At 47.5% G+C, this 19,623-nt stretch overlaps 2 protein-coding genes and 1 long non-coding RNA gene across 4 annotated transcripts; 2 read left to right on the top strand and 1 right to left on the bottom strand.

Moving 5' to 3' along the window:
• Positions 1 to 74: 74 nt before the first annotated feature.
• LOC307204523 lies at positions 75 to 2,702 on the top strand. The gene is made up of 2 exons (XR_013833728.1): positions 75 to 296; positions 464 to 2,702. It is a non-coding gene; the product is annotated as an uncharacterized lncRNA (long non-coding RNA).
• On the bottom strand, positions 2,552 to 8,291 carry RPL23A (ribosomal protein L23a). The gene is made up of 5 exons (XM_079956096.1): positions 8,145 to 8,291; positions 5,884 to 6,064; positions 4,668 to 4,844; positions 3,815 to 3,884; positions 2,552 to 2,709 (listed from the first exon to the last, which is right to left on the bottom strand). The coding sequence occupies exons 1-5, from the start codon at positions 8,167 to 8,169 to the stop codon at positions 2,695 to 2,697; spliced, it is 468 nt and encodes a 155-aa protein (XP_079812222.1). The 5' UTR covers positions 8,170 to 8,291; the 3' UTR covers positions 2,552 to 2,694.
• Positions 8,292 to 12,065: 3,774 nt separating this feature from the next.
• On the top strand, positions 12,066 to 18,884 carry CRK (CRK proto-oncogene, adaptor protein). 2 transcript variants are annotated; one of them, XM_079955845.1, is made up of 3 exons: positions 12,066 to 12,334; positions 13,362 to 13,730; positions 15,707 to 18,884. In XM_079955845.1, exons 1-3 carry the CDS (start codon positions 12,139 to 12,141, stop codon positions 15,712 to 15,714), a joined length of 573 nt encoding a protein of 190 aa, XP_079811971.1. In that variant the 5' UTR covers positions 12,066 to 12,138; the 3' UTR covers positions 15,715 to 18,884. The 2 variants fall into 2 exon arrangements, with proteins under 2 accessions (XP_079811971.1, XP_079811970.1); XM_079955844.1 differs by having other exon boundaries at positions 12,075 to 12,334; positions 13,362 to 13,900.
• Positions 18,885 to 19,623: the final 739 nt, after the last annotated feature.

Below are 19,623 nucleotides of genomic sequence, written 5' to 3'. Positions count from 1 at the left end.
GCCGTTTTGAATTGTGCTCGGAAACATACTGGGAGCCAATGTAGGTCTTTCAAGACCGGTTTTTTGATCAAAGTTTTTTGATACCAGTGGCTGGCAACTGCAGGAGGGAAAGAGGGCTCTTAGGCTCAGACCCGGCTTTGGAGGTTTCCTTTGGGAACCTCTGGTTGGCCCCTGTGAGGGTGTGGGAATAGATGGGCTATTGGCCCTCCAGCAGGCTCTCAGGTTCAGAAACACCTTCCTGTCCTCCACTTGCACCGTACAGAAGTTTAATAAAATCCATCGCATTCTTGCTTATCGTTGCTGCTTTTCCCAGCTCTTTTTATGGTCTTTGTTCTGGGGAATGGTACCAGGCAGTGCGGGAGGGAACTGGGTAATGGGCCACAGGGAGGGTTCAAGCTTCAACCCCGGCGTCCCCAAGTAAAACGGAACCTCGGAATAAATGGCAAACTGAGGGCACGTGCAGGTGAGCAGATTTCCTGCCGCTGGATTGCTAACAAAGCGATTCGGGTTTCCAATCAGGCCAGGCGCAAAGGCAGCTGGGAAGGGAGTCTTGCATTTCGCCCCAAGGCAGCTGTTGACTAAAGCAGCGTCTTCTCAACTCTCCCACGGGTACAATGCCTTTGGCACAATGGGAGAAACTGTAGCTTTGAGACGGAGCCCCACGTTGCAGCAGGCAGAGGGTGCCAGGTTCAACCCTCAATAGCATCTCAAGTTAAAAAGGCTCTGGCGACGGGAGAGTTGGGAAAGGTTCAGAAAAGGGTGACTGAAACAGACGGAGGGAAGGCTGCGGTGTTTGGGTTTTCTCTAGTTTAGAGAAACAGTGAGGAAGAGGAGACAGGATAAGGAATTTAGCATAGCATGGAGAAAGTGCTTTTCTTCCTCATAAAACTGGAACTCGTGAACAGCCAATGAAGTTGAAGATTCAAGATAGAGAAAAGAAAGTCCTCCTTTCTTTCTCAGAACAGTTAACTGTGGAACTCCCTTCTGCAGGAGGCAGTGGTGGCTTTAAGAGAGGATTATTATTATCATTATCATTATTGGACACATTCAAGGAGAAGGCAGCTATTTATGGCTAGTAGCCATGATGGCTATGGTCTGTCCCCACAACCAGATGCAGTAATGCTCCCGAATATCAGTTGTTGGCATTGTGCTTGGTGGACCAGTGAGCCTCTGGTCTGATCTAGCAGGGTCCTTCTTAAGGTCTTATGACTTTTGACCTGTAAAATTTGGGGGGGAGCAAGAATTGCACTCCAGCAGCATCCAAAGGGTAAAAGCTGTTCTCCCACCCCAAAAGGTACCCATGGAAGAGTTCTGACATGGTATACCAAAGGCTATATGGTATATTGTAACTGTTTCTGGCAATATTATATAATACTGGATGACCCAGAAGCTGCAGTTTGGGCAGAATGCTGCCCCATGGATACTGATAGAACATCTGTGCTCCAAGAACATCTGCACTTGGTTGCCAGTTTGCTACCAGGTCAGGCTCAAGGTGTTCCTGCTAGAATCTAAAACCCTTAACTTGGGACCAGGTCACCTGCAAGATTGCATCACTCCCAGAGCTCAAGCGCTCTGATCTTTCCAATACCAGCTCTGCAGTTGAAAGGAAGTGGCACTTTAGTGCGGGGGCACGTGCCCTCTGGAACTCCCTGCCTCTTGATAACAGGCAGGTGCCTTTCCTGAACTCTCTGCCATGTCTGCTTAAAGCATTTTTGCTTAGGCAACACCAGCCACACACAGGTAGATGCTGGCATGCATTTTAATCTCTTTTACTTAAATCATTTTAAAATGTTTTTAATTGATCATTTTTATCTGTAACTGTAATCTTCTTAGAGGCTTTAGTACAATCAAGCGGCATATACATTTTGCTAAATTATATATAGCTAGACACACCCTTTCCTTATTCCTTCCCCATTTTCTTGTGTGTGCGTGTCTGCATGGCTTATTTTATCAATATGCACGTACCTGGTTGCAGAAGAGTGTGGGCGGGTCAGGCGGCCCCAGAGGAACTGCAATGATCCCATGCAGCCCTTGGGCTAGAAAAAGGGCTGGCTAACCACCTCAAGGCTCCAGTCTTTTGCCAAACAGATTTTGGCAGTAGCTTAACTGCCACTGAAGCACTGGGTTGGGGGGCAGACAGAGTTGTTGATGCTTGAAAACCTGTGTGGACCCACAACCCTCCTGTTTTCCAAAGGAAAATCTCTTTAGTTCTTCACCCTTATAAAAAGAAAACACTAAACGGCTGCGGTTTCAACCAGCTTCCGTCTCTCTCACTCTCGACATCTGCCTCCCCGTGGTCAGAAAGTGGAAGTGCCCAATTTTGAACAGATGTAGAAATTGCTTTAAGTTGAAAACGGCAACTTCCGTTTTGGATTTCTGCAGACAAGGAGACATCATTCCGCTCCCAAAGAATAAGAAGACACATAAGCATGGTTTCAGATGCCTGCAGACCCACACTCCAAGGGCTTGCCTGGTGACAAAGCTGACCCCTTCTCTCCCTCTCCCCACCCCCCCAACTTTGGCATTTGTTTGAAAGCACATCTGGAGTTACTTATGGAGCCCAAGATGCAATTTATTGCAAAATCCTTTTACAGATACTGGTGGGATTAGACTCAGGAGTCTATAGGAAACATTTTGTACAAAATGCATTTCAGAGGTGGGAGGTCTTTTCATACAATGCTGGCAACGGGCCACTTAGATGATACCAATCTGGAAACACACAAAAAAAGCGAAGAATTGCATTAGTCGTCTGATCTCCCCCAGCTTTTCTACCACTTGGGGATTCACACCCACCCACTGCGCTGCTCCCTCCTTGGGGGGGAAAAACCTGCCATCTTCTAGCAAAGGAGCTTCACAGCGGCCTACACACTTTGCTACACAACTCAGCCTCATAGTGCAAAAACTGTCGAAGAATTTGAGATCTGGGGCTATTTCCTAGAAACCCCATCAGCTAGCAAGTATTCTCAGCCATAACAGAAAATCTAGCAGTAATGACCAGAATCACAGAACTGTAAAGGTGGAAGGGACCTCCAAGGCTCATCTAGTCCAACCTCCCCCCCCCCCCGGCATGCAGGAATCACAGCTAAAGAATCCCTGACAGGTGGCCATCCGGCCTGTTTTAAACCCCTCAATGAAGGAGAGTTCACCACCTTCTGAGGAAGTCTGTTCCAGCTCTCAGAAAGTTATTCCTAATGTTTACTAAGGTTAGACTGGCCTCAACCAAAGCCAGTGCCTTTTCAGCCGTGGCCCCGATAGCTTTCCACAGGGCCTGCAAGATGGAGCTGTTCCACCAGGCCTTTGGCCAGGGCACAGTCTGACCCCCTCCTCTGGTAATCCTCACAGAACTCTAGCCCAATGGTTGTCACTAATTTGATTTTGAATTGATTTTAAAATGAATTGATTTTAGAATGCTGTGTTACTTTTATTGTTGTTAGCCACTCTGAGCCCGGCTGTGGCGGGCGGGATAGAAATAATTATTATTATTATTACTCAAAATTTCCTCTCTTTCAATTTGAACCTATTGGTTTGCTCCGTCTTCCATGCGACAGCCCTTTTGATATGTGAAGATGGCCATTCTACCTCCTCTTCTCCTGGCTGGTAATTCCAGGACTCTCAAATGGGGAGAGCGCTCTTGCACTCACTCTTGCTTGTGGGCTTCCTTCTGGGGAATTTGGCTGGCTTCTACAGGGACTAGATGCTGCTCTAGCCAGGCCCCCTTTGGCCTGATCCAGCAGCCAGGCCCTGCCTGCCCTTACTCCAAGGCCCCGTTAGTCACAGCTATGGGGAAAGGATCTATCGGCCTCTCCCTCCTTACCTTGTTGGCAACATCTAGCGCGTCATAGTCTGGAGCAAGGCGGACATAGGCTTTCTTCTCACCATCAGGCCTGGAAGGAGACAGGTGGTGTTAGCTCTCAAAAGCCCTGGTGCACATTTGTTTCCTAAGATAAGTGCGGTGTGCGATATTCTTGCTTCAGTTTATTTTACTACCTCAAGCAAGTAGAACTTTTTTTTAATATTAAAAAAATCAAAATCCATGCTCTTCCTCTTAACAGCACTTGCTCCTCATTTAAATTTTAGGTGTGTGCTTTGAGTTACTTTACAATTGCAAGATGCTAAGATTCCAACCATATGTTTAAAGAAAACCTTATTTTCCAGTCCAAAAACTTACACTGGACGCTTGGTACCACCCACTCTGGAATATAGCTACCAGGAGAAAATTGTGCATAATCTGAGATGTCGATAAGGACTAGAACATCCGGACACTTTTTATATGATTTGGCGTTCCTGTTATGACATGTGCAATGGAACCATGGAATGTTGTTGTTTTAACCCACGTTGCCACTGTACTTGTTCTATGTGCCTGTTTTACAGCTTTGTTTTCCATCTCCATGATTTTAATCTGTTATTACTGTTCTCTGTTTGATATACTGTACATTATAAAATGAAATAAAGCTTTACAGACAGCAAATACCCTCCCCTGAGAATTCTTACACCTCTGTTGATCCCTGGAGGGGCATTTTTTGTGCATCAGTGGTTCCTTTGAAAGCATCACTTTCTTCAGTCGATAATGTTTCCATCATTTGCACAAGCGTACCTGCCTCTCCCTGCTTGAGCGTTCTCTCTCTCTCTCTCTCACACACACACACACAAAAACGGTCTCTGCTCACCTGATAAGCGTGTTGACCTTTGCCACGTCAATGTCGTAGAGCTTTTTCACAGCCTGCTTGATTTGGTGCTTGTTTGCTTTCACGTCCACGATGAACACCAGGGTGTTGTTGTCTTCAATCTTCTTCATGGCCGATTCAGTGGTCAGGGGGAACTTGATGATGGCATAGTGGTCCAACCTGGGAAGGAGGGCAGCAAAAGGGGGCTGTTTCAGTTACTCACAGAAGTGGTGGGGGTGAGAGGTCCTCAAATACACATGAGATTCAGGTGCATCAGTCACTATTAAGCTGTAATCACAACCAATCAGGCTTTGGTCGCTAAAGCATCATCCTCTGCACCTTTGATCCTTAGCCAAAGGGGAAGGCCACGGGCTCAGCAATGGAACCCCTGCTCTGCATGCAAAAGGGGGTCTCCAGTTCAACCTCCAGCATCTTCAGTGGGGCTGGGGAATATCCTCCCTGCCTGAAATCCTAGAGGGCATCCGCCAGTCTGTGCGCTTAAGATAGATGGGCCAACAGCCTGACTTGGGAAGCGCCGGAGGTCCCAGATTCAATCCCCAGGGGAATCTCCAGGTAGGGCTGGGAAAGTCCCTCCTGCCAGTACCTCTGCCAGTCAGAGCAGACAATGCTGAGCTAGAAGGGTCAGTGGTCTGACTCTGGATAAAACAGCTTTCAACATGCCTGCGTAGCATTCATAAAGAACTGAGATGAGAACATAAAAAGAGTTCTGCTGGAGCAGGATAACAGCACATTTGTCCCACATCCTGTTCTCACAGTGAACACCTAGATGCCTGTGGGGAAACTCTCAAGCTCCCTCAACAATTTGGGGGAGGAGGAGAACAGGAGCAGCAATCATCATTCATGTATCATCATTAAGTAACCATAAAAATAGACTAAATCTAGTTTTATCCTCCAAATATTTTACTAAAGACATTGCACTTGATTATTTCTATGATATTTTCTATGTGTAAATATTTTACTTTTCTTCAGAAATATTTTTTAAAAATAAACAAAACTGTCAAAATAGAGTGGAGCTGAGAGGGACAGTGCAGAAACTGATCAGCAATTTTTAAAGGAAGACACTGTGGAACTCATTGCAGGAAGATTCTATATGACATAAAAAAATCCATTTTTAATACATGAGTAGACAAGTCATGGGTATTTTGCCTGGCTACCAGAGCTTGGTGGGCCTCGCTGAGAATCTCTTGGGCCGACTTACTTGTTCCTCCTTGGCGCACTCTTCCTGGGATACTTGGGCTGCCTCCGTAACCGCAGTGTTTTTGGCCTTCTGAAGGTAGGGGACGTCCGGATTTTCTTCTTCTTGTGACTGTGGACACCTTTCAGGACTGCCTTTTTAGCTTTTAGGGCTTTGGATTTTGCCTCGGTCTTAGCCGGGACAGCTGCAAGGAGAAGACAGAGCTGAGGATGAGCAGGGAGGTGGGGGAAAGATCCTCTGCGCATCCCATACAGCTTCGACAGGATTGTCAGCACATGGCCTTTAAAGCCTATGCAATTTACTCCACATTAATTCAAGTAACAGAAATGCGTGCTATTAGTGACCCACAGGGGGAAGGAAATCTTTGCATAAACTAATGGGCTCTGAACTAGCAGTGCATGGTCAAGAGAGGTCTTGTAGTTATGACAACACAATGAAAATGTCGCCCCAGCATCGAGATGCTGTGGAAAAGGCAAATTCCATATTAGGGATCATCAGGGACTGAAAATAAAACTGTCCTTATACAAATCTATGGTGCAAACTCTATTGGCATATTGTGTGTTGTTGTGGTTGCCCACCCTCATTTAGAAAGAAGGTGGGTTATCCCAGTGTTAGAGAATTCAGGACAGGCAAGAGTATTTATTCATCCAGAGCACCCAGAGTATTTCTTCACCCCATAAGCTCTGAGTGGCTATTAGCCAGGACAGCTATGTGCAACCTCTTCTGAATACCAGTCACAGGAGAACACAAGTAGACAGTACTGTTGTGATCATGGTCTGCTTGCCATTTGGTTGGCGACTGTGACAACAGGATGCTGGGCTGGCTATTTGAATGTTTAGTCTGATTCAACAGGTCTCTTTTCATGAGAACGGGAAGGGTAGATTTATAGTGTTTGCCTCAACACCATCTTAGTCCACTGGTAAGTCAGGATCTATTGGGTCACAACCTGATTTAAGAGTGGGCTGCAATAGCAACACTACAGCTGTACAAAAAATATTTCATGAAGTTAAATAGTGGGTCCCTGGGTGTCTCTTTGGGTAAAGGGGGGGGCGGGGCAGCATTTCTGAAAAGGCCAGATTCTATAGAACATGCAGAATAACATGTACAGAAATCTGCTCAGAGTTAATAAAGATTTGGGGGATGGGGGAGAAAGCTACCTGTTGCTATAAAAACATATTTTGAAAAAGAAGGAAGCCTACAAGCTTTCTAAAAGCCAGAAATGAAAGCCACTCAGCAGTAGGTGAACTCTCACTTCACTTGTTAAATGGGTCTGGCTGCCAGACAGGTATAAAACACAAATGCATGTCACCCTACAGGCTCAGCCAGGGCTGGAAATCCCTCAATGCCCCTTCCAATTTGGACTGTCCTGAATCTTCCAACATTCAGCTTCATTTGGTTTCACTATTACAAGAGAAGGAGGGAAATCTTTGTATCCCTGTGATTCCCAGCAATCGTTATTCAGAGGCACTTGCTGCCTCTGACTGTGTGGTTAGTAGGCCCAGGAAGCCCCCTCCTCCCCGATAAATCTGTCAAATTTTCTTTTAAAGCCATCCAAGCTGGTGGCCAATACCATCTCTTCTTGTTTATAGTTTTTTCAAAATAAACAGTATTTTTACTGTTGCTACGACAATTGCTTTGGACCTGTTTTATATTTATTTTATGGTTTTCTTTTGTAGACTATAAAATATTTTTTTTTAAAGAAAAGAAGAGGGGGTAAAGAAAGGAAGGAGAAAACATTTCAATCTATTCAATAAATGATTTCTTTTTTGGTCGACTTCCATTCCATGCTTCCATGGTTTCCTCAAACCATCTATTTCTGCTGCATATTCTAATCTTCCTAATCATTCTTACACCCAAATTTGGGGGCCAGTACCATGTCAGTCTCCCCAACCCCACTTCATCCAAGCCCCCTTGGTGGCGAGCAGTGCTGAGAGAAGAATGAGCAAACCAGCAGCCTCCCCCACCCCAGGAAACAAGCCCTTCTGAACACCCCCCCCAATTCACCACCTCCTCCCTCCCCATAATTTAGCCCCCTCCCCTATTTGAGGGCTGCCTTGCAGCCAAACCACTTCCAACTTGGGGGGGAGAAACCAGCAGCTCCCCCCGACAAACCCTTCCCAACAGCCCCCCCAGAAGAGAAAGTTAAATAACAGAGCTAGAACAATTATAGGGGGTGAAATAACTCCCTCCCCGCATTGCAGCCCCCCCAGGTGCACGGCTGCCCCAGGGAGGGCGCCCCCCCGAACCCCCACCACGAGGCTCACCCTCCTTCTTCACTTTCGGCGCCATCTTGGAAAGGCAGACGAAAAAAGAGGGAACCACGTGAGCCCCGCGCCAGCTTATAGCGCTAGCTCTCGCGAGGCTACGGCGTCCAAACGCCGCGAGAAGTCCCGCGGAGAGCCGCGAGCGGCTGGGCGGAAGGGATTTCCGGGGCGGGGCTCCCGCACAGCCGGCTACGCAGGAGGGAGCATGCGCGCCACGAGGCCTCACGGGGCTATGGAGCGCCGCGGTGCGCGACGGGAGTTGTGGTTTAGCTCGCCTCCCCGCGGCCACGTTTGGAGTGGCAGGCAAGGGCGGAGCCTTTGAAATCAAGGGACGCAGACAAGTCTTATTCATTTATTTCAAGTAACAGAGATATGTAATATTCATCAGGGGAAAGAAACATGAGCAACATTGCATAAAACACCAAAGTATAAAACAAAAATGAGTATTTTAACACTTTAATTGCTTTAACCATGACACTTGTCATTTATGGATGTATGTTAATAATAATAATTAAGAATAATTTATTATTTATACCCCGCCCATCTGGCTGAGTTTTCTATTTTTATACTTTTCTAAAAAATCAATGATTTTTATTCAGTCTCTTCAAGGGCGTAGAAAACAAACAGCACCTGCCCTGTTTTCTGGAATGCCAATATCACCAAATAAAAGTGATCTAAAATAGGACAGAGGACGCGGGTGGCGCTGTGGGTAAAAGCCTCAGCGCCTAGGGCTTGCCGATCGAAAGGTCAGCGGTTCGAATCCCTGTGGCGGGGTGCGCTCCCGCTGCTCGGTCCCAGCGCCTGCCAACCTAGCAGTTCGAAAGCACCCCCGGGTGCAAGTAGATAAATAGGGACCACTTACTGGTGGGAAGGTAAACGGCGTTTCCGTGTGCTGCGCTGGCTCGCCAGATGCAGCTTTGTCACGCTGGCCATGTGACCCGGAAGTGTTTCCGGACAGCGCTGGCCCCCGGCCTCTTGAGTGAGATGGGCGCACAACCCTAGAGTCTGTCAAGACTGGCCCGTACGGGCAGGGGTGCCTTTACCTTTACTATTATTTATACCCCACCCATCTGGCTGCGTTTCCCCAGCCACTCTGGGCGGCTTCCAACAAAACACCTTTTTAAAATAGGACAGAGAGCAAGACTGCAGCCATGTCTGACCCCTAGTCCAGAGGTTTTCAGCATGGCACCCTGGAGTGCTTTGAATGATGGGATGCCGCAGGCAACTCTGGCCTCTGTCCCTCTTTCCTTCCTTTTCTCCCTCCTCTGATGCCCACTCACATCTCTTTTTCCATCAGGCCACTAAGGCTGGGGGCAACTCCCCCCCCCCCGCCCGGGGGGGGGGGGTGGCAGGAGGAGACACCTCTCTTTGGGGTGGAGTGGTGGCTGCTGTCCAGAAGACTCCCAAGGAGATGGGAGAGCAGAGGAGTCTGAGTGAACACAAAGGGAGTTTTAAAAACGCTGAGGGGCTGTCAGTTTTGCAGACAAGGGGTGGCATAACTGGGCTTCTGAGGCTTGGAGTGTTACCCTCAGGGGAGACACAGAAAGATTGCAGTTGGACAAGGGAGCCGTGGACTCAAAAAGGTTGAAAGCCTCTGGTCTTCAAAAGCACTGACACACCTTTATCCTGGGGCATCACCTCCTTCAAGGTGATGGCGAGGATTCTGCTGCAACAGAAAAATAAAGATATTCCTTGCTTTCCATTGCTTCCTGCCTCCACTCTAACTTTTCTGCATACCAACTTCTAGGTAAAGGTAAAGGTACCCCTGCCCGTACGGGCCAGTCTTGACAGACTCTGGGGTTGTGCGCCCATCTCACTTAAGAGGCCGGGGGCCAGCGCTGTCCGGAGACACTTCCGGGTCACGTGGCCAGCGTGACATCGCTGCTCTGGCGAGCCAGAGCCGCACACGGAAACGCCGTTTACCTTCCCGCTGGTAAGCAGTCCCTATTTATCTACTTGCACCCGGAGGTGCTTTCGAACTGCTAGGTTGGCAGGCGCTGGGACCCAGCAGCGGGAGCGCACCCCGCCGCAGGGATTCGAACCGCCGACCTTTCGATCGGCAAGCCCTAGGCGCTGAGGCTTTAACCCACAGCGCCACCTGCGTCCCAACTTCTAGGGAAGGGCTAATGCTTGGCATACAGAAGACCCATGTTGTCCCAGGCAGCATCTACCAGTAGAGGTGGCAATGTCCCCAGCATGCAATCCTGGGGGGGGGGGGGGAGCAGGCTGCCAGCCAGTGCAAACAATATTAAGTGGCTTCATTTAAAGCTGCTGCAGCCACAGCAGATTCCAAGCAGCAAAACAGGAGAAGAGACTCGCTTCTGCTGGACTAGAATGTGGGGTGGGGGTGTCTACCCCAATCGAGCCCTCCTGTCTGCTTCCCACAGAAGTGCCTGGAAAGACGTGCAACAGCAGGACCCGGTGGCAAAAAGGCCTCCTTAGAAGCTTGGTTTGATTGTATTTCTATGCTGTTATCCATCGCAGCTTACAAGCAGTAAATAACAGTAGCATGATAAAGCATTATAGAGCATTAGAAATACAGCATAAATCATACCTAAAATTTAACAAATCATCAATAAAACATTTACAATCCATAAAACCCTATTCACAAAGGGGCAACTACAAACCTTGTCTCAGGCAGGAGGAGATAAACTGCTCCTGGCCGTGGAGGCACCACTTTCCGCTATCATAGTTGGCAGCTACGTCATAAAGATCTTAGGGATTTATTATTATTCAATTTGATTTGAATTAATTTTATAATGAAATGATTTTAGAAAGTTGTATTATTTTATTGTTGTTAGCCGCCCTGAGCCCGGCTTCAGCTGGGGAGGGCGGGATATAAACAAAAATTTGTTGTTGTTATTATTATTATGCCATCGTGAATAAAATATTTGGGGGGGGGGCTGGTAAGCACTGCCCCGTATAATCAATCACAGGATGTGGTGCACAGTGGCGTAGCGTGGGGGGTGCAGGGGGGGCCGGCTGCACCGGGCGCAACATCTGGGGGGGTGCGCTCGCCGCCTCCGGAATCGCCGAAGAGCCTCGGGCGCAGGTTGTAGCAGAGCCCCATGTCTCGCGGAACCGACGAGCTGTGCGCGCGTCCGGGCTGAAGGCGTCCGGCAGGCAGCGGCTCTCAGTGCTCGCTGCGATCCCCGCGCATCAGGGCTGCGGAGGGCGCGCCAGGCAGCCCCTCCTCACAGCCCCGACGCCACCACTGCTGCAGCAGCTGCTGGGCCATGTTGCATTTTCCTTGCCTCTCTGCCCTCCTCCTCCTCCGGGCAAGCGGCGTCGTTTGGCCGGCAGCGCCAGCGGCAACTTGCCTCAGATCACCTGACACGGACCCACTGCTGCCGCCGTGGCTATCTTACCGTAAATACCCCAGCCCAGGCAGCAGCAAGAAGAAGCTGGCAGCGACGGCAGGTTAGGGGTTAGGGGCGCAAATTACTTGCCTTGCCCTGGGTTAGGGGGCGCAAATTACTTGCCTTGCCCCGGGTGCTGACAACCCACGCTACGCCGCTGGTGGTGCACGCACACTATTTGAATAGTAATGCCCATCAACTTGGGGGCCCCCCCCCAAATGTTTTATGGGGGGGCGCGGCCCCCTCGGGCCCTCAGAGCTGCCCCCTTTGGAAGATCTGCTGCCCCCGCGCCCCGGGGGAGGAGCTTTCGGGGCAGTGACGTAAGTTGCAAGACTCTCCGCTTCCGGAAGTTCCTTCTCCGGGTTGTCAGATACCCTTCTTTCTTTGCCTAGCTCTAAGCCCCCGGCCGTGACGCAGAGCTATGACGCTTCAGCAGGATCTTCTCTCTCCTCTTCCCCCCCCCGCTCAGAGGGCTTCCGGTCGAGCTCACCGTCACTTCCGGGCGGTGAGGCGCGGCGGCGGCCATCTTGGGCGGCTGGAGGGCGGGGGGAGGGAAGCGGCGGCGGCGGCGGCGGCGGCCGGGCTTGCGGCCCCTCCTGCTCCTGCTGGTGCGGCGGTGGCCCGAGGCGGCGCCCATGGCCGGGCAGTTCGACGCGGAGGACCAGGCGAGCTGGTACTGGGGCCGCCTGAACCGGGTGGAGGCGGTGGGGCTCCTGCAGGGGCAGCGCCACGGCACCTTCCTGGTGCGGGACTCCAGCAGCATCCCCGGAGACTTCGTCCTCTCCGTCTCCGAGAGCTCCCGCGTCTCCCACTACATCGTCAACAGCCAAGGTGCGCCCAGGGAGGAGCGGGGGCCCCGGGGCCGGCCTCCCCCTCCTCCGCCCCTTTCTGTGGGCGAGGGGCCTGCAGCTCCAGCGGGCGCGGAGGGAGGCCTTTTCGGGCGCTGCCTTGGGCGGGGCTGCCCCAGCACGAGGCTGCTTCAGCAGACCGAAGCCTCCTCGGTTTCCTGGCGGGCTAGGCCGCGCCTGCGTTTGGCCTGAGACGGGGTGGACCCCGTCCTCGGTTAGCTGTACATATACTGGGAGAGAGGGAACTTTAGCCTTCCTGACTCCACCTTCGCTCTTCTCTACCCCCCCCCCCCCACAAAAAATTAGGAGCGACCAGACGGTCCGCGAGAGGATCCTGCCTCGCTCCAGCCAGCAATGTTTCTGATTCCTTGCTTTCTCCTGGGAACTTCCTGCTGTTGCGATTGGCCCCCGAAAAGATGTGCGCTGCTCCTACGCTTGGCTTTTTATAATTGTTTCAAAGTTCCAGTGTTGGGTTTGTTGCTGCTTGCTAGGTTCACCTGCACCTGCTTTAAAGGCATGAAGCGCCTTTGAAATCTTTTGGAAGAGCAGCAGTTGCCGAGTTTGCAATCAAGTGTTTGTTGACAGTGCTGTAAAATCGCTTGGCTTGGTTACTTTGGTGGTTGGGGCTCAGATGGTGCCCTGTAAATTGAATGCACAACTTTATGCATGCATTCTCTCCATAATGCATTCCATTATGGAGAGAAGATTGCCCAAGTGATGCTTGCTTTGAGGATGCAGGACAAGGCACATTTGTGTGGTGACCCTCCATAACACTGGAGAGTTTTTCTGTTTGCTTTTACAATGAGGTATTAGATATTTTTAAACACTGACTTAGTAAAAAAGAGTGCTTTTAGATGGTTGCATATAAACTAAATACTTAAGACAGTCACAAATTGAAAAGTTGATTGTACTGAAAGAAAGCTAGTTACAGTCAGAGTTATCTCTTTGGCCATGCTCATAGTTTCTGGAGTAAGTAATCTGTAGTTTTCTTTCTCCCCTCCTACTCCCAGGGTCAAATAATCCTCCTAGGTTTCGAATAGGGGACCAAGAGTTTGACTCCCTGCCAGCTTTACTGGAGTTCTACAAAATACACTACTTGGACACTACAACCTTGATAGAACCTGTTTCAAAATCCAAACATAACAGTGATGTGCAGCTGAGGCAGGAAGAGGCTGAGTATGTGCGTGCTCTCTTTGACTTTAATGGCAATGATGAGGAAGATCTTCCATTTAAAAAAGGAGACATACTGAGAATCCGGGAAAAGCCTGAAGAGCAGTGGTGGAATGCAGAAGACAGCGAAGGCAAGCGAGGGATGATCCCTGTTCCATACGTCGAGAAGTATAGACCTGCCTCTGCTTCAGTATCTGCTCCAATTGGAGGTAACCAGGATAGTGCGCTCCCACAGCCACTGGGTGGGCCGGAACCAGGTCCCTATGCCCAGCCCAGCATCAACACTCCGCTCCCCAACCTCCAGAATGGCCCCATTTTTGCCCGGGTTATCCAGAAGCGGGTCCCTAATGCCTACGACAAGACAGCCTTGGCTTTGGAGGTACATAATGGGCAAAAAGAGATTGGTTCAAGCAATTTCTCTTTCAAATAACCTTGCATCCTAAGAGGTTAAGAATCCTTTTGCTGTTAATCAAAAGTAGTCATGCTTTTCATGCATTCTTTGTTTAAAATATATGAAAGGAGTGGTGAAAACATACTATTAAGGGGCCAGTCCTCACCTTGCAGCAATATGTTGTCCTGTATCCTTATGCATCTACAGTACTAAATGTAAATAGCGTTTCCGTGTCTCTGGCACTTGTCACGGTGCCCCATGCGCTAGAATTGGTTTAGTCATAATAGCCACATGACCTGGAAAAGCTGTCTGCAGACAAACACCGCCTCCCTAGGCCTGAAAGCAGAGATGAGTGCCATGCCCCATAGTCGAATTCGACTGGACTTAACCATCCAGGGGTCCTTTACAAAATGTGACACGTGTCTAATGTTGGACCCTTGGGCAGGCAGGGTGTGCTTGCCTGCTGTCTCTAGTGCATGCGATTGCCACTTTTGTTTTTTCCTGAAAGGTTTAATTATGCTGAAATCTGGGAGAAGCCAATACTGAACTTTAGAATTGTTTCATTCTGTATGCTTGTGCATCCAAAAGAATGAGGATTCTGTGTTGTTCAGAGACAAGGGGATTCTCTACATCCATACAGTTTTCTGAAAGGCCTGATTAGACACATTGCTTTGGCAAATAGATTGCTATGCCATATGTTGTGGGTAGCACACTGCTATGCAGTTCAATAAGGTCTACTGTCTCCTTAGAGGTTTATGCTTTCATACTACAGTGGTACCTCGGGTTACAAACACTTTGGGTTACAGACTCCGCGAACCTGGAAGTAGTACCTCGGGTTAAGAACGGGAGGAGAGCAGAAATCATGTAGCGGCAGCGGTAGGCCCCATTAGCTAAAGTGGTACCTCAGGTTAAGAACGGTTTCAGGTTAAGAACAGACCTCCGGAATGAATTAAGTTCATAACCAGAGGTACCACTGCATACAGCATTTCCCTTATGTGAGTAGATAAAACCCTAACTTCAGTTGCTCAAGAGCAAGAGGTTGGAGCAGTAAATGGCAAAGCAGACTTTTGTAGGGCAGCTGCTTTGGGAGAGGCTCTTTGCTCCATCTTTCAGGTGACCCAGGTGATTTGCAAGGCTTTGTCCTGCTTCCAGGGAGGAGTCTGATCGTAGACAGGCCTGCCTGATGGGAGTGTTACTGTTTCCACTTCCTTAATATTACTGGGAGGCTACACTGTTTCCTTAGGTTCACCGGGTAGTTTTCAAACTGATCATAAATTTGGCACTAAATCCAAGCCCTGCTGGGATCTTCAGTTCCTGCAGCAAGCGGGATTTGCCTTCTGCTCTTTGCATGTAGTTAATCATTTGACTGAGTGGTCCTTGATTTTATGAAAGCAATAAAATGGGCCAGTTCAAACCTGAAACCTTTTGTGATTGTAGGCTGCCTGTTAAATGAGCTTAATTTTTTTTCAAGTGACTTCACTTGCTTTTGAGCAGCACCTGAGATGGTGCCGCTTTGTGTTTTCTCCTGGACACAGTGGAACGGAAATATGCAATCAGCTGTGCAGGCTGCACCAGGAAGGCCATTCTGTGGTCTTGAAAGAGTCAAGCCAAGAGTCTCCACTGATGCTTTGCTGGTTGTGTGTCTTAATTTCACTGCTTCCCATTCTCCTTGGTGCTTTTGGAAAGGGGTTATTGGCTCAGTATAGTGTTGTGACTGACTACTTTGACCAAATAATTGTGGACTCTACTTGTCCAAGGAGTTGTTAACGGTGGTGCTTTCATTCTTGGCTGCAGGTCGGTGAGCTGGTAAAGGTCACCAAGATTAACATGAGTGGCCAGTGGGAAGGAGAGTGCAATGGCAGGAGAGGACACTTCCCGTTCACACATGTCCGGCTGCTCGATCAACAGAATCCCGAGGAAGACTTCAGCTGAGTATGGCTCAACGGTTCTGCTTACAGATGGGAACAAACACACTGTGTTCCACTGCAGCTGCCATAGACTGTTCCTAGATGTCAAAAGCAGTGTCGCTTCTGCAAGACACTGATATTGTTGAAATATCCCTGGGACCCGACACTTAAAAGAGGCTTGTGTTTTCAGGGTACGAAACTCAATGGCTTCTGTGCCAAAAGTGGCACATAAGGATAGGTAAATCAGAGACATCACTTCCCCTCTCCCCTCCCCTCCTCCCTGCTGGAAGTAGGATTTGGCCACCTCAAGGGGGTTCTTGTGTATGGCTTTACCAGTCCCATTGCTTTGTAGGCAGCAAACCTGAATGGTTAAGTAGGAAGCTCACAACTTGCTAACCCAAGAAAATTTCCTCTCTTTGGATTTGACTTGCAACTCCTGCATCATTACTGCTTGTTGCATAATAAGTACAATTTGCACATTGCAGGTGACTGTTTAAACATACTATTTTGATACTGGGGTAGCTGTTGCATAACTACCATCATTTGAATGGGTTAGCTGTTGTATAACTATTCTACGTTTTGGGTATTCCCCAGAGTTGCCAAGAAAGGGGGTTTCAGAAATCAGTCTCCAGTACAAGCATAGCAAGTTACTGATTTAATTCCAGAAGTAGAGATTAAAACCTAAAAAAAATTAGGTAGACTGTTTGGCCTTCTTCTAAGTGCAGAGAACTATGTTTGTTGCACTTTATTCACTAATATGGGTAACGATACAAGTTGCTGAATCTGTTACAGATCTGAGCACTACACTCCAGATGTAACCTTTGATGCGCTGCAGGAAGGAATGGAAGTGCCTCAAAGTCTTTGCGTGCTTTTATTCATTCAGTATAGTAAGATAAGTATTGCCGGTGCTTTTTTTCTAAAAAAAAAAAAGGGGGGGTTTAGGGGTACTCTCATTCCGTCTGAGACTCAGGAAACACCGTGACAGGAAATGAGGCCGCCATCGGGGGTAGCAACGGAATGGACGATTCACCGTGCTGGAGAAGAAACAATTTTTTTTTTAAAAAAAGTTTCTTTTCCTGTTAGATTCACAAAATGTTTAGGGGTGTGCATACCCCTGCGTACCCCCGGAAAATAAGCACTGAATATTGCCATCAGAAATCAAAATGCCAAAACCTTTTTTTTAAAACCTGCTATTTAGGTCTGTTTGTTTCCATTTGTAAAGCATTCACATGATGGCTCCATGAAGATCTTATTTTTAATAAACTAATGGAAATACTTAAATGCTTTGGGATTGATTCTAATACATTCATAATTCACAAAATTAATTTTTATCCCTTCACTTTTTCACTACTTAAACATCCAACTTTTGTGCTAATATTTCCCAGGCTGCTTCCCCCCCCCCCAATCCTTTTTTAAACAATCCAACCATCCACCCAGATTCAGCAATTGTAAAGAAGGCTTTTCTTCCTAAAGGATAAAGAACTGAAATGTCCTTTGGATGATCCCATATAAGTGGGCCGTTCTCTTGTTACACATTGCAGTGGAGTAGCTGGATCCCAGTATAGAGACCATGTGCAGAATACACCACCGTGTGTTAGGCCCTTGGGGCTGGAACACTGCAGTGGTCATGTTCTTCACTTCTGCTTAAGTGTGATTGCTTTACGTTGAAAGGGCAGTGCCTACAGAGTAATGCAAATTGGCTGTAGATGTGTGACGGCATCAGGCAGGTTTTAGCAAAATGCTCTTGCTGATCAATAATTCAGGTTGGCAGGTAATATTCCTTCTGATGGTGCTTGTTGCATGTTTTATCTAGATCATGCTTCCAAATTCTTGGGCAAGCCGTGAACACAATCAGTTGCCTTCATGAACCTTCTTGGATTTCTATGGGGAACGCAGATTATTATTATTTAATTCTGCTCCTTAACTGGAATTTGATAGTTGAGACCTACCTGACTGTCTCTGTAAAGTTGACCAATTCCTCAGCAAGTTCCTCCCTTTTCTTTTTACAGCATTTCCTGTAAGATAACATAACTCCTTATTAAACAGCTTTAGTACATGCTACAGTCTTAAAATCCATAGACCTTTCTTTGCTTTGGTTGATTTTAGTAGTTCCTCTTTCACACTATTAAATTTTGTCATGGAACTGTATTTTACAGAGAAATGCAATATTTTTAATTAAACCTTGATGTGCTGCATTTTTAAATAAAAAATATAGGTATTACAGTCCATTTCAGTTTGGAACTGATCAGCTTGGCAGAAGGAAGGGAGCCAGCTTTTGTGCCTAAGTCAACAGTCCTCTGGATGTTGCTGGCATTCAGTTCCAGTCAAGCCCAGCAAACCCACCCAGTAGTGCAGAGGTGATGGGAGTTGTCACCCAACAACTTCTGGAAGACCCCCCACCCCTTCTCTTAAGTTGTGTGGGGAAAGTCCCTGTGTTTAAGAATGCAACAGTGATTGAGACGGAACAGAAAAAACAAACTTCCATTTGCTTCAATGTTGGTGCTGAGTAAGACTGGAAGGCAGGGAAGCATAGATGGCATTAAACTCCTGCACAAGATCGGAGGCTGCTTTTTCTTTGCCACAGTGAAGCTTCTTCCTTCCTAGTTACTTCAGAGATTTAAGACTGCATCACTTGGTCAGTGTTGGGTGGTTAACTTGTGCTACAGCTAGCGTAACTCATAAAGGTTTCTAACTACAGCACCGCCATCGGCTGCCCTGTTTTCGTTCTTTTTGGTGCAGTTTTGCACCAGTATACTGAACTCTCTTTGAATGGGCTGCTGTGTATCCTGTCTTCCATCTAAGTCAAACCCAGCCTTTCATACTAAAACTTGCTGTGGTTTAATCTTGTTAATCTGTTGGAATTCCTAATACTGCAAGTATTTTAATCATCTTTAATAACATGCCATTTGGATGAAAAATACTAAGTAAGCGAACAAGAATCAAAAACATGTAAAAATGTGCCACTGTATTATATAACACTACACACTTTCTTGACAGTTACTTTTTGTAGTATGTAATTGACATGTGCATAATACGTGAAGTAAATAAAAATTGCAAAAACCGTATTCATGACTCGTTGCTTTGAAAATATAGACGTATGGATATGTGAGATATCTAGGATGATTGTAACAAAATTGAAAAGGTACCTCAATATTTTCTTACGTGCTTTGCACATTAGGATCAATTTCTGTGTAGATGTAGGATGCAAATTGAATTGCTATTAAAAGGACATCATGTGTCCCCAAAGTTGATGAGTTTCAGTTTTCCTGCCAGTTTAAATTATATATAACTCACATGGCATATAAGAGTTTTGACACCGCTTTGATGTGCTTGAAAATTTAGATTGCACTGTGGCTATTGAGACTATAGCTGACAAATAAACTACCGGGTAGTTCAAACCAACTTCTCCCTGTGGACATGTCAGCTGCTCACGGTACCGAATATTCACTGTTAACTGAGCTATTTCTACCTCTTTGCAGCCTACTTGTGCACTGGGCTAGTCCAAAGTTTCTATGGGCCTCTTGGCAGGCCTTGGCATTGAGTGCCTTACAGATGAGAATTATAAAGATACACGTCGGGGAAGTCTGAAAATTTGTGCCATTGGGCTTTCCACCCTCTTGAGCTCTTTATGTTGTGTAAATCACCCTGTGATCCTCAGATGAAGATCAGAAATCAACTCTTGTGGAAAGCTTTCTCCATCACACTTATCCTGCCAACCAGGTTTCAAGCCAGACTGCCAGTATTAAGTCAACTGGTTATTTTTATTTTAAAATTCTTTATTCATTACAAAGGTGTCCCCAGATC

Source organism: Podarcis cretensis, assembly GCF_951804945.1.
Source record: "Podarcis cretensis genome assembly, chromosome: 15".
Taxonomy (NCBI): Eukaryota; Metazoa; Chordata; class Lepidosauria; order Squamata; family Lacertidae; genus Podarcis; species Podarcis cretensis.
The sequence above is the reverse complement of the archived record's forward strand: the minus strand, read 5'-3'. Positions and strand labels throughout refer to the sequence as shown.